Source organism: Rousettus aegyptiacus, unplaced genomic scaffold, assembly GCF_014176215.1.
Source record: "Rousettus aegyptiacus isolate mRouAeg1 unplaced genomic scaffold, mRouAeg1.p scaffold_m13_p_1, whole genome shotgun sequence".
NCBI lineage: Eukaryota > Metazoa > Chordata > Mammalia > Chiroptera > Pteropodidae > Rousettus > Rousettus aegyptiacus.
The window spans coordinates 114,015,279-114,030,802 of NW_023416284.1; the positions used below are offsets into that span (position 1 = coordinate 114,015,279).

General features: G+C 29.9%; 1 protein-coding gene across 1 annotated transcript in view; it reads right to left on the reverse strand.

Annotated features, from left to right (window-relative positions):
• Nucleotides 1-2,348: 2,348 nt before the first annotated feature.
• EYS (eyes shut homolog) overlaps nt 2,349-15,524 on the reverse strand; it is a 138,299-nt gene continuing 125,123 nt past the window's right edge. The window contains exons 7-8 of the mRNA XM_016160553.2: nt 13,003-13,142; nt 2,349-2,534 (exon numbers count right to left, since the gene is read on the reverse strand). Coding sequence (XP_016016039.2) covers nt 2,349-2,534; nt 13,003-13,142 — 326 coding nt within the window. The remainder of the gene's footprint in view (nt 2,535-13,002; nt 13,143-15,524) is intronic.

Genomic DNA, 15,524 nt, shown 5'->3' on the forward strand with positions numbered 1-15,524 from the left:
TTATTTCATTTTCCATGACAAAATAAAGGGGAAAAATAATATACCAGTTTATGTAAATCCAATAGATAAAGGGAAGGGATCCAGCCACTAGACAAAATGTAGCTCGGTAGTATCAAACTAACTAAAAACAAAAATATATACATCATACATACATATATACAATAAGCCACCTTTATATGCAGTCTGGTTTCCTTTTTTCTTTTTTTCTCAAAGAGAACATAACACAAAAACTTTTGCCTGGGAGACAAAATTATTCATGGTATGCCCGAAATTAAAAATATATACAATACAAGAAATTCAATTTCTTAGTAAAAAAAAAAAAATGTCACTGATGTCATGGCAGAAATTAAAATAGTCTTAGAAATTAATAATCATTAGATTTCATGGTTCAGAAATAAGAAATTTCTGATTGAAATATAATTCTGCAGCAAATTCACATAAAGCTGTATTTATACAAGCCTCTTGACTATACAGAAACAGGTTTTGAAACTATACCTGATTTTATCATGGACTTTTAGATTTTACACTTTGAAATAGAACTTTTGCTTATAACTGCAAATAGTGTCTTAGTTATATTCAGCATTATGTGAAAATGTGAAATTCCTAAAACAGCCTATAAAGGAAACAGGTTTAATTTAGTTTCCAGAAAAAAAGCCAGAAAATGCAATGCTATAACACAAAGTATTTCATGTTGAGAAAGTTAGAAAGTGAAAAATAGTTACTTTAGTAATTTAAAATATATAATGAAATGAAATATAAATGAAATGAAAAAATAACCATGAGATGTGTTCTGAGGAGAACATCAATTTACCTATGGGTGGTACATTACAAGAGGATAGGAATCAGATCTCACTTCTACAAAATTTTCTAATTATAAAGTACTCAACAAATGTTTAATAAATGTATGAATGAATACATTTCATTTTGTTATATTTCTGGTAGCAAGTAGGGATTGGTGACTTGAGCATAAATTGAAAGCTTCATAAAGGGCTGGACCCACGAAAATGTCACCGTCTGGACCTGGTGTTGAGAAATTACAATCCACACTTACCAAAAACTCTCCTAAGTTTTGAGTGAAAAAGATGGCTGGTGGGATTTCTTCCCCCTTCCCCCATTAAGGTTATTCAAATTCTGAGAAAATGTTTTGAACATTTTAGGGCAAACATGTGGTAATATTCAAAACTTTGTAAAATACTTCACTTATATTATGCGCTTTAAGCTGCATTTACAGATAATATATCTCAACAGAAAAATGTGTATGCATTATCAACTGTTTATTATTATTATTATTATTATTATTATTGTTATTGCTGGTGTCTCATTAGAAATAAAATTTAATATCATTACAGTACTATCATTGTTTTGCTTTATAAATTATACCTTGTGAGTTTAGCCTTAAAATTTCTTTATTCCAACCACAAAGATCTTTTTCTACATTTCTTTTACCTACATTGTAACTTTTTCTATCTGGCTTATTTCACGTAGCATAATTATGTCAAGGTCCATCCATGTTGTCGAAAATGGCAATACGTCATCTCTTATTATAATTGCCACTCTTCTGATGGATTAGCTCTTTCTTATATTATTATAAAATGACATTCATTTTCTCTAGTTATTATTTTTTCTTTTAAAGTCTATTGTGATTGATATTAACATGATACTCCAGCTTTCTATGGTTGCCGTTTGACTATCTTTTCCCATTTATTTTAACCTAATTGTGCATTTAAATGTAGACCATGTCTCCTATAGATGAAATATACTTGCCTATATCCAGAAGTTATCTATCCTGAAAATCTTTGCCTTTCAATTAAAATTTTAATCCATTGGATTTTAATATTATTATTGATATAGTTGGATTTATGTCTGCAATTCTTTTTGTTTTTCCTCACGTCTCATCTTTCTTATACCTCTATTCTTCTGATACCTTATCCTTTTGTATCAAGTGAATATTTTTTAGAACAAAACTTTAATACCTGTACTGCTATTTTTACTGTATTATTTAAGTTACTTGAATTATTTTCTAATAGTTGCTCTGAAGCTTACTATATAGATCTTAATATATCAGAATCTACCACAGATTTAATCTACCATAGATACTAACTTAAATTCTAGTGTGATATAGAAAAATTATTCCTTTACAAGTCTATAGTCTTTTCCCTTCTTTGTGTGCTAACATTAGCGTTCATAATGCAATACAATATACCTTATAAATAATTTGTAATTATATGTATATATGTTTGATATATAAATCCTGATATATTAAACAAAATTGATTATTGAATATTATAAAATAAATTATATTTTCTCAGTAAAATTATAACTTTTTGATAAATTAGAGATATTTTTGTTCAAATGACGCATAAATACCTGGATATATTAAATTCATCTTTATAAATTGCTTCATGTTGACACCCACTTCCTTGGTAGTCAGTTGTATTTTCCAGATGCATTTTTCCAGGCCTTCTGAGAATACATAGACAAAAATATTCCTTATTATCTTCCTCAGTCAAACAACTGAATCCATTTGTACACATCTATAAAAAAAAAAGAAGAAATAAGAACAATTTTACATGTCCATAACATACTACAAATATACAATTGTTTCAAAGTTTAAATTTATTTCTTTTCTTTATGTATTTAATTCTTGTGTTTCTTTTGCAAAGGTAAAATTCAGTTTTGATTTATGTCAAAATCATGGTCAACAGTAATATTCAGTTTATACTCAAATTATGAAAGAAATGCATATATTGTAAAAAGCTAAAAAAAATCCATTATATATTTTTAAAAAATTACTTTAAAAATTTATTTTAATCATATTTATATAGATGTTTCTTAAATATTAACTGATAGGGTATAAACAGTATTCAGACCCAGATCAACAGAAAATCTGTATCCTGTATCACTAAGTAGTTTTTTCTTCTTGAGTAAAATATTTGGATTTCCTTTGAACTGAATGTAATATTTTACTATATCCCTTATTAGAAATGAATTAAATAAAATCTTTAACACATATTTTATATTTATATGGAAGTCATAATTTTACTTTTTTAAAATTAAAAAAATCAAAATTTTACCTTTTAAAAAATATATCATTTTAACTATTATGAAGAGCTCTTTCACACATATGCCCAATGGATTTACCTAAAAGAATTAAGTAAATTTCATCTCCAGAGAAAATGTACCTCTTGAGGAAAGCTTAAAACTAGGCATATATTTTCCTCGCTCTAAGAAGTGAATTAAAAACTTCTGTAGAACTTTGATATCTCTTGTATTTTTTTCCTCTTGGCGCTTCCATGTTTCCTTTTTGGTTTGGGTTTATTTATAAGTAGTAAGTTATTTTCCATCAGTGGCAACAATGATTAGAAATTTGTTTTGATCTGATCCTATGGTGACAGATAAATGATTTACAGAGATCTAGACTCTGTTGGGTAAGAGTCACATAAGAATCTGTTTTTCCATTTTGCCCTTGGGTCCTCAAGTCAATTAAAAAAGTCAACTTTTTTATGAAGAACAGTTCCTTGACATGGACAGATCACTTCTTTGCTATTTACTCTTAATTCATGGTTAAAATACTATAATTGAATATATAAGCTTTCTCTACCTGTGTCTGTATGTTGTATTTGTACTTCAGAAAAGTCTTTATCCCTCAATATTTGAGCATGTAATAATTTCCTACATGCAGAAGGTATTTGTTACATACTTTCTTAAATTAAAGGTGCAATACTATAATTGTCTTACAAATTTAAGCACCTATAGAGAAAACAATAATCTGCATTTTATGACACTGTGTTATTGTTCTCTTTTCCTATATATGTAAATATAAATATTTTTGTTTTATGAAATTTGTGATTGTGATGTACTTTGTCTCTAACTACTTTAGTGTGCAATTTTTTAAATAACAAGAATACTCTCTTAAATTACTTCAGTAAAATGATCAGTTAGGAAATTAACTGCTATAATACTATATTTCATAACTTATAAACTTTATTCAAAATTTGCCAATTGTTCAAATATGCTATATTTAAAAATCGTATATATATATATATACATATACATATATATATATATATGTATTCTCCACATTTAGCATAACTAGAAAATATAAAACTCCAAAACTTTGAATTACCCATGAGATGATATATAGAAACCCAGATTCTTAGAAAAGTATTAGAGTAAAAACTGTACCAGATGAAGTTAAAAAGTCAGGGAAGGCTATTTAAGATTATTGTAATAGAGAAGAGAGATAAAACTTAACTCTGCTGAAACAAAAGCCAGGAGGGTTTTTAACTGCTGTCATGAGCTAGTGGAAAACAACTGGAGGAAATTAGGAATGAAATTGATCAATGAGCTATGTAAGGTACATTGAATTATTCCTGAGTTTGCAAAGATATTGCTCTGTCGGTAGGCCTTGTGTGTTTGCTAACTGGAACACAATGAAGTTAGGTTCCTACTCTTTCACAGGGATTAGGAAAAGGGGTACTATTTCCTTCAGTATTTATACTTAAAAGAGATAATTCACAGATCCTTGAGAAAGATATTCCTGGGTCTTAAAACTGGCAAAAGGCTGAGAGGAGATTTGCATATATTTTAAAAAGGCAGAAAAATACTTACAGTAGTAAATTTTCTAAAGCAAATTCTTTAAGAAAAAAGATGTCAGGAGTCTACAGCCCCCAAAAGTACCTTATGTAAAGTTTTTCAAAGCAAGGGAAACATTAAGAATGTCTTCACCATATTCTTAGCTGAATAAAAATACTGTCACATGCCACTTAATGATAGGTATATGTTCTAAGAAATGCATCATTAAATGATTTCATACTAGTGTGAGCATCATGGAGCACATTACAAAAAACTAGATGGTATAGTCTACTATTAATCTAGGCAATACTGCTCTGTGGGAGAGAAAAAGTAATTTTCCCTATACCCTTTTGGGTTCTTGGCTGAGATACCCCTGTACTAAAAGACAGATTAACAGGAGAAAAACAAACAAAAGCTTAATAACATGTACACCTCCTATATCAATGGGAGAAACTCAGGAAAACTAAACAATTTGTCAAAATGGCTAACGCCACTACCATAAATACCATCTTCAGCTTGAAGAAAAAAGAAGATGCTGGGGTGAGGGGAGTCAGTTATAGGAGATTACCAGGAAAAGCAAGATAAACAATAATGTTTATTATGCAGATTTAAATTCTTGTCTTCTGTATTGATAAAAATTTCTAGAGATAAGTTCATCCCCCTGTTCCAGAACAAGGGAGACACAAATGGAGATTTTCCTTACAAATATGAATGTCTTTTACAAAAAGTAACTTCTACTTGATTTTCAGAGCTTCTCCCATATCTTCTGTTTCCATGAATTAACCATTCTAAAATTATCTTATGACAAAGAGGCATATTTTGGGGTGACAAATTCTGTTTTTCTATAGTTCCTAAGCTACAAACAAGTACAAAATGTTCACATAGTGAATACTATAGGCAAATATAACACAATAATAAGTATGAGTATGTGTTTCCTTAAGACTTTACAACAGCCACAAGGTAACTCACTAGGTGATAGGAAATTTTCAGCTCCATTATAACGTTATGGGACCAACATCCACCATTGACTGAGACACCATTATGAGACACCATTATGGGGTATATGACTGTATATTGATATGAATTAAAGTCCAAAATTATACTGGTTTGGATCTAGCCAAAATACTGAAATAGGTTAAATTTGGTAAAGGTCTTTCACATTCCAACTTTTATTGTCCTTTTGTGTCTTCTATGTTGTTTTAAAAGCAATCTCCATCCCTAATAACTCATAATAATATATAATCTTATAACCTTTTTTGTCGCAGGATTACTAAAAATATTTCTTATGTTTACGTGCTTTTCTTTCAAAACTGTTTGCATTTAAAAAGAACATTGAAGAGAAACAATGCAAAGTGACAAGAAAAAATTCTGAGCTGTCCTAAATTAAATTAAAGCAGGCTGGAGAATGAGACAAAGAGACAAGAGTAATTAACAAATTAATAGCTGTGGAGGACAAATGAAAGATTGCTCACATTCCCGAATATGTTTAGAGTTCTGAATCAACTTCTGGATGGCTCTTTAAAAAGAAGTAGCCAACTACCAGATGCCAGCATATCTTGTTTGTGCATGATCTTTCTGAACTGTTTCCCATAATGAATCAAAAGTAGAAAATATTTCTTTGTACACTTTCTAGGACTATGCACTTATCCTAAAACTGCCCCTGCTTTACCTTTTCCCATTCTCCTTATCTATAGCTACCATAAATTATTTGAAAACAACTTAGATCTCTCTTCCCCGAATCATAGCCTATAAGAGAGCCATCAACTCCAGGTGGGTGGACATATTGTCTTCCCCATTAGCCCTGCTGCTAGTGGCTCAGACTGAATGCCCCAGGAATCTCATCCTTTTTCTAGGCAACACACAGCTAAATAAACTCAGTCTTTTAAAAAATAAACTTTCAGCAGGGAAACTTTTTTGTGTAACAAAAGAAATGAAAGGATACTTTTGAAATTTTAGTCTTTGATAATGAGAACTAAAATGAACCCAGCTTCCTGCACTGTATTAAAAACACACACACATACACACACAGAAAATGAGAAAGAAACTTATTGTTTGCTCCATAAAATACTTGCATCTAAGAAGTAAGAGGTAATAACTAAAACAAGTTATTTACCAAGACTAACAACTTGCTTATCTAATTCGCTTTAAGATTCTCATCATGCTGTGCCCACCAGCACAAAGCTTTATACATAAACTCTGACTGATCCTTACCAGTAACTCATCCCACCTCTACCCACCAAGCCTCTAGTGTATTAAATATCTTACCATAACTTCTCCCTCTTGAAATACTAGTAAGATTCTGTTAAGGTGTTGTTTTCTCTAAATGCATAAATCTAAAAGTATTATTTTTCTTGATCAATGAAATTGTCTGGTAGTCTTTTAGAGGGTCAACCATGAATAAACACAAAATTCTGTAAAGATCAAATTAAAATGCCCCACTACAAAACCTGAGGACTCAAGACTGCAAATAGTGCATGTGACAGTGACACAGGTATGGTATCAGGTCTGAAATTCAATTTTTTTTTTATTAAATTCCCAAATGCTAAGTTTATTTTGTCTTTTAAGAATAAGAAAAAGTAAGAGTTCTTTGAATATGCGATCCAATTTAATCTAAAGAGAGAGAAAATCTCTGTCAACATTACTTCCTCTGGTGATTCTATAAGAGGATGTCTCCTGGGAGTGAAGAGAAGCATAGGTTTTATAAGAGCATCATCCAGATGACTTAAATGAACAATGAGTTCAAATGGTCACATCAGTCTGTATTCCTTGGACATAATTTTCCCGAAGTCAAAATTTCAGAATCCTATGAACGCTTTTGTCAGGCCCTCCCTTGGGACTGACTGTTCTTTAACAGGTTCTGAAGACACAGCATTACACAAGTACCTATATAATTTTTCATGGGGACGTCTCAGTCTCAAAGACTTTGACACCACGCATGCCTTCTTTCATGTTGTAAGATAAACACACACACACACACACACATACACACACAACTGTTATAATTCCTCAGAGGACAATCTAAAATCGCAGTGGCCACTCCGGAGAAATTATGACATGAACAAGATTGTTCATTTTATAGATGCTTTAAAACAAAAAGAGGAAAGCTCTCATGAGGAGAGTCTCCGTCCTGTGTGTCTAATAGAGAGATTACTCTGTTTAATGCACAGTAGCCCCTCTTTTATTTTAATATTGCTGGGATTAGTAAGCACGGGATTTTTAATTATATGGCTCTATGGAATTGTCAAGGATGTGTTATTGTTTAAACTCTCCATAATAATAACTTGCTTGTGTGTGTGTGTCTGTAAAAATGAGTTTTTCTGCATTTAAGCCTTGACTACTCTTTCCAGAGTGGAGATAACAATCATGATTTTATATCTGCCTGAAGTTAGTGCCCCTTCACTTCTTCATATTTACTCTTTTTTCCTTTCTCTTTTTCTCAGAAAATTTTTAAAAATTATTGACCATAAATAATTTTTATATCATTATGTATATATGTATCTTATATATATAATGATATATATATATTGATATATATATGTATATAGTAGGACCATTGTTCAGAGAGTAAAAAATATAAGAGGGAAGATGATTAACTGTGCTTTATTTATATTTTTTCTTTGCCAAAATTTAGCAAAGCAGAAAGTGTATGGGTAGCATAAGTTGTCATTTAGATGAATAGAAAATTAGGCCCTTAGAGTTTTGGCATAGAGTTGAATTTCTTGATTTTTTAAAATATATGAACACAGAGATTTATTTATATTAAAAAGATCTAATGTAATTTTCCAAATGACTTTTCAGGAAAACAAAAATAATTAATTTAATCTTAAAAGAACTATTCTATTAGTTTCCTCAGATTGCTTATGATTTTTATAACTATAAAATTAAAATAATGAAAAATTTAATAATGGATATACTTTAAAAGAGTTTAACCTTGTTAATTTTTATTGATTCTACTACACTGATGTATGAGAATATTTTATTGATAACACTACAAATAATAAGGTCTTAACATGATGGTGTAAATCACAATTTCTAAATCTTTGGTCAAGTCAAAACCTTACAGTGATATTAAATTAAATTTATAAATTATCTTTTGATACCTGAACAATGTTTAAATAAGAAAAAGATGCAATTAATAGTCTCTAAATATGGTTTAAAATTTCCCTTATACCAAATCTAGGATAAAAGAGAACTTATGACAGATACCACAGAAATCCAAAAGATCTTACATGAATATTATGAAAAATTACACGACACTATATTTAATAACCTAGAAGAAATGGACAAGCTCTCATAAATATATAACCTTCCTAGACTGAATAAAGAAGAACTGGAAAATCTAAATAGACCGATCAACAGTATAAAAATGGAAAGAATCATTAAAAACCTACCAAAAAGTAAAAATCCAGGACCAGATGCCTTCATCAGTGAATTTAATCAAACTTTCAAAGAAGATGTAATACCTATTCTTTTCAAACTTTTCCAAAAAGTTGAAGAGAAGGCAATACTTCCCAACTCATTCTATAAGGCCAATTATTACACTGAAACCAAAACTTACCAAAGATAACACACAAAAAAGAAAACTATAAACTGATATCTCTCATGAACACAGATGCAAAAATTCTAAATAAAATACTAGTGAACTGAATACAACAACATATGTAAAAAGATTATACACCGTGATCAAATGGGCTTCTTCCCAGGGCAAAGTGATGGTTTAACATATGCAAATCAATTAATATGATGCACCACATAAACAAAATAAAAAAAAAAAAGAATGATGTGAGCACATCAAAAAAAGCAGAGACTTTGACAGGATACAAAATCCATTTATGATCAAAACACTTAATAAAATAAGTATAGAAGAAAAGTATCTCAGCATAATAAAGGCTATACACAAGAAACCCTTAGCTAACCTTATATTTAATGATGAAAAATTAAAACCTTTCCTCTAAGATCAGGAACAAGATAAAGCTATCCACTGTCATCACTATCATTCAATATAATATTGGAGGCCCTAGCAAGTGCAATTAGGCAAGAGAAAGATGAAAAAGGCATTCGAATAGGAAATGAAGAAGTCAAAAACTATCACTATTTGTGGATGGCATGAATATCTATATAGGAAGCTCTAAAGACTCCATCAGAACACTACTCAAAATAATAAACAAATACAGTTTCAGAATACAAAATCAATGTAAAAAATCCGTAGTATTCCTGTACCTAAACAATGAATTGTCAGAAAAAGAAATTTAAAAATATTATTTTTGCAATTGCAACAAAAAGAATAAATTACCCAGGAATAAACCTAATGAAACATGTGAAGGACCTATATAACAAAAACTGTAGACTCTATCAAAAGAAATTGAAGAAGATACAAAAAAATGGAAAAATATCCCATGTTCTTGGATAGGAAAAATCAACATAGTTAAAATGATCTTACTATCTAATGCATTATACAGATTTAATGAAATCCCCATCAAAATACCATTAGCATTTTTAAAGAAATAAAACAAACAAAAATCATCAAATTTGTATGGAAGCAAAAAGACCCAGAATCTCCAAAGCTATCCTGAGTAAAAAGAACAAAGCTGGAATTAGCACTCTGTCTGACTTCAAATTATACTACAAAGTGACAATAATCAAAATGGTATGATATTAGCATAAAAGCAGACAGACAGACCAGTGGAACAGAATTAAGAGTCCAGAAGTAAACCCTCATTTATATGGGCAAATAATTTTCAACAAAGGAGCCAAAAATATACAATGGAGAAAGGAAAGTCTCTTCAATAAATGGTGCTGGAAAAACTGAAAAGCCATCTGAAAAAAAAAAAAATGAAACTAGACTGTTGTCTGTCACCATACACAAAAATTAACTCAACATGGATTAAGGACCAAAACAACAAAATGCATAAAAGAAAACATAGGAATGAAACTCATGGACTTTGGACTTAAAGAGGATTTTATGAATTTGATCTAAAAGGCAAGGGTAGTTAAAGCAAAAATAAATGAATGGAACTGTATCAAACTAAAAAGTTTTTGCACAGCAAAAGAAATCATCAAGGAAGCAAAGAGACAACATTCCAAATGGGAAAATATATTTGCAAACAATGCCTCCAATAAGGGCTCAATATCCAAAATAAACAAAGAACTCATATAACTCAACAACAACAACAAAACCCCCCAAAATCAATTAAAAAGTGGGTAGAGGACCTAAACAAATACTTCTCCCAAGAAGGCATACAAATGGCTAACAAACATCTGAAAGGATGCTCAGCATTGCTAGCTATTAGAGAAATGCAAATCAAAACCAGAATGAGATGTCATCTGACACCTGTTAGAATGGCTATTATCAACAGGACAAGTAATAATAAGTGTTGGAGAGGATGTGGAGAAATAGGAACCCTCATATGCTGTTTGTGGGAATGCAAATTGGTACAATCATTGTGGAACACAGTATAGAGTTTTCTCAAAAAACTAACAATTGATCTACCATTTGATTTACCATTTGATTTATTCCTCTACAGGGTTTTTATCCAAAAAAACTTGAAAACATTTATCCAAAAAGATATATGCACACTGATGTTCATAACAACATTATTCAAGGTGGCCAGGACATGGAAGCAACCGAAGTGCCCTATGATAGATGATTGGATAAAGAAAATGTGGTACATATATACAATGGAATATTACTCAGCTATAAGAAGAAATAAAGTACTGCCATTTGTGACAACATGGATGGACCTCAAGATAATCATGCTCAGCAAATAAGCCAGATAAAGTAGAAAAACACGTGATATCATGTGTATGTGGTATATAAATATAAATACAACCAACAAACATGACAAACAAACAGAGACATGGACAGTAGACAATTGGTTACCAGAGGGGGAGGCAGATAGAGGTAAAAAGGGTCTATGTGGTGACAGAAAGAAACCTAACTATGGGCGATGAAAACATAATGCAATATATATATGTGAATTGTACTGTCGAACTGTATACTTGAAACTTACTGGGTTTTGTTAATCAAATCACTTCTCCACAAAAATTAAGTAATTAAAAAAATGACTTTTGTTCCTTTATAGAATGAAAATTAAGACATGAAAATATCATTAATTGAAGTATATTTATGTGTCTATATGTATATTTGTATTTATTTTGCTTCACATTAAAATTATAAAAGATATAAAAATATGTAATCATAAAAAATAAAATAGCTAAAAGTTATTGAATTGCTTTTATTTTCTCTTGAGTCTAATAAAACAAATGTTACTTTATTTAAAGTTGATAATTATTTTAAAGAAATACAGAGAAATGGAAATATATATACAAGATAATAAATATGATTTACTTGTCTGTTTCCTAAGAAAAAGTATACAATTTATTAGTAAATTTAACATATAATATTCTTATAATGCTGATAAAATTAAATAAATATTAAAGATAAAAACTTTAGTCATCTATGTGCATAATCAAGTATCTGTGATTGGCTAAATACATACATGTAAAAGTATATTAAACTTAATATATATGTTTATATATTTTAAAAGCAATAAGAGATACATTTGTGGTCATACTTGAAATTAAAAGGTCTGAAGAATTTGAAACCTGTTTGCCTATATTGGTAATACCTCTCTAGATGGTTTTTGAAGTAAATAGTATTATATTTTATATAGTTGGCTTAAAGTTAATGGATTTATTCATAATGAAAATAGTTTATAAATCTTTTTGAAAATTTTATATGAATGATATACCAAAGATAAAATTCAAATACGCCTTATTTCTTTAAAATGACCAAATTAGATTTTGTCCAGAGACGAGAGGTCACAAATATGCTGTTAACTCTCAAAACTTTTTAGAAAACTCCTGAGTCATTTTGACAAAAATGTTCCTTAATGTTTAAAATTAATATCCTAAAATTTTTGTTTCTTATTATTTGTTTGAAAATATTGCCTTTATTTATACAAGATGAAAGTGAATTGAGAAAAAAGAGGGCTGTTCTTTGTATTTTTGCGTTAGGCCTCACAATTGTTAGTGGTCATGTTGCCCAGAGACAGGAAATCTCCCATAAATTTAAGTATATTCCAAAAGACAATGGTCATTCTTTATGGTCTTTAAATAAAAGGTGGCATAATCATAACTGCATTTGAGAGAATTTAATCAGTCAGCAAATTATGGCATAAATAAAACACAAAATGACTAGAGATAAAATTATTGTTAAAAATCCTTATTGCCTCTCTATTTGTAAATATAAGAAATAAAAAAGGTTGCCAAGTAGATTGTTGAGAATCTGTTTATGAAGTTATTTTTAAGCTGTGCACATCTTGGACATTGAATTGGTAACCTAAACACTTCTAGCTTTTTCAAATCAATCAATTATGAGTTAAAGAGACAAATGAGAGACTACTATATATATTCAATTTACCTTACCTCCATTGTTTCTTCACATTGGAACGGACATACACAACCAAGGTCTTCAGACCGGTTCCCATGGACTGCATTTTCAGTGCAGTTTGAAGCAAGAAAGAAGTAAGCATCAATAGCCACATCACATTTTTCACCTCCACATTCTTTCAAATAAATAAGAAAAATAACTTTTATCAAACTTGAACTCACATTGAATGATTAAAGACAGTTGTCAAATAACTTGATAAAATAAATTTGACACCTACCAAAAATAAGGTTCTGTGTCTATAGAATATTAAATTTGAAAGAGACCTAAAATAGAATAAGACCCAACCTTCTCATTCTAAAAATGGACTGAGAAATAAACCATCAGACCAAGACCCAGCATCCAAGTGAATGCATTTTTTAAAAAATAATTAAATGTCAATAAGTTTCCAATTAATAATTATAAAAATTATGTAATAACTATAAGCAATACATTTTATATAAAAAGCACTTTCATTCTTTATATGTTGCAGTTGCATAGGAAACCATTTCAAAAGAAATTTGGGAAAAAATTCTTTAAAATATTTATGATAGAAAAATGATCAGGGCATTATCCTAATTTTCTGACAGAAAGGAGTGAAGCAAGGCAATGTGTGTGTGTACACATGCATACAATATATATATATATAATTTAGCTATTTCACACTCTAATGTGAGACATATCTGTAAAATAATAAAAAATGAGATTGCAAAATAGCAAAGACCATATTCAAGAGGAAAATTAGTAAAAATAGACACAAGGATGGCCCAGACTTAGAATTATTGTACCAACACTGTAAAATAGCTATGATAAATGTATTAGTAAAGTATTTATAGAAAAATATTAATAAATTGGTAAATAGGGAATTAAAGAAAGAAAAATTTGAGAATTGTAAAAAAAAAAACTGGAAATTCCAGAATTGTTGAGAGAAAGGAGTTAATTAAGCTGAATTGAGAACCTATTATCTTTCATTAACAGCTATAATATTCTAGGGTAATGAAAAAACATAGGAGGCTAATATATCTCCTTGTAAATATAACTAAACCTCCTAGTAAATAGACCAATGATATTTGTTAAGGAGGTAGTATTTATCTGCAGACTCATCTAGGTAATTTCCTTACGTTAAAATTGCTTATGGTTAACAAACCTAAAGTCTGCGGTTTGTGATGCATGGCTTCCTGAAAAAAATATCATGTAAGCCATGCAACTTACAACTAAATTGTAAAGTAAACATGGTTCACAAGCTGAAATTTTCTTGCTATGTGCAGACCTCATTTAGAAATCTCACATACCACTGTCAAAAAAAAGGAAGAGTTAGGAAGCCATGCAAAATGTTAGAAATCTTACAATCTTACCAGTGTAACTTTAACTGCTAATAATATTAAAATTATAGAAAATTAGCACTATATTAGGATGAATTAATCAGTGAATGGAGTTATTAGAGATGAGACACAAGAAAAGAAAAAGTCAACATATCAAATAATGTCAATAAAAATCATATTTTCAATGTCCTGAAAGAAAATAAGTCAAATATGGTAATGTTAGCCTCATATAATCAATTGATAAATGTTCCTGGAGAAGTTTAAGTATTATATTTAATTCTTTATCAACTATTTTGGTAAACGTGTAGAAAACAATATATTTCCAATGCTTTTCTTTGTAGAAAGATTTTTAAAAACTGTATAATTCAATTACTTTAGAGCTTGTAGGACTATTCAGATTTTATACTTATTATTGAATCAGTTTACCAACTAGTGTTTTTCTAGAAATTTATCCATCTTATCAAAGTTGTCCAATTTATAAGCATAGAGTTTTACATAATAATGTATGTGATCAAACATTTGAATTTCACTGAAATATTATTGCCCCTTCCTCCTAAAGCCTCAAAAAGAACTAATGAAGAAAAAAAAGAAAGAAAGAAAAGCTTTAACCTACAGAGAGAATGAGATAGGAGATAACAGTGAGCAAGTATTTTTAATACGTTTTGAAAAGCTGAAAAGACGATGATGGTATAGTGACCGAATTAGCAGAATGACAATAATAGAAACACAGAAGTGTAATTAGAGGGTCTATTTATGAAAAACAATCTCATGTACCTAGCAGAAAACAGGACTTAAAAGTATCTGAGAATGTGATACTTAAGTGGGTTCTAGAAATAGCTTTTCCCTCAAATCATAAACCCAGAAAATTATTTGGATCCCTCGCTCACTTCCACAGGCCCACAAACAAATGATTTTCAGGGTTTATTCCCAGGAAAGAGAATCTTAGAGGCTCCTGCTGCAAAGATACCAAGCTCACTGAGGTTCCCCCAATGAACAGCCAGCTGACAACTTGCAACCCTAATGAGCTGCCAGTCATCACAGCTCATCTTCACATACAAGTCTTCTTAGGTCCTCACCAATGAATATGATCACCTAACATTTGGCAGAAAGATTTGAAATCAGAAAGAACAAACAATCACTAAAAGTACAGAAAACTGAGATACTAAATTGAACAGAAGAAAGCTAAAATGAATCAAAAC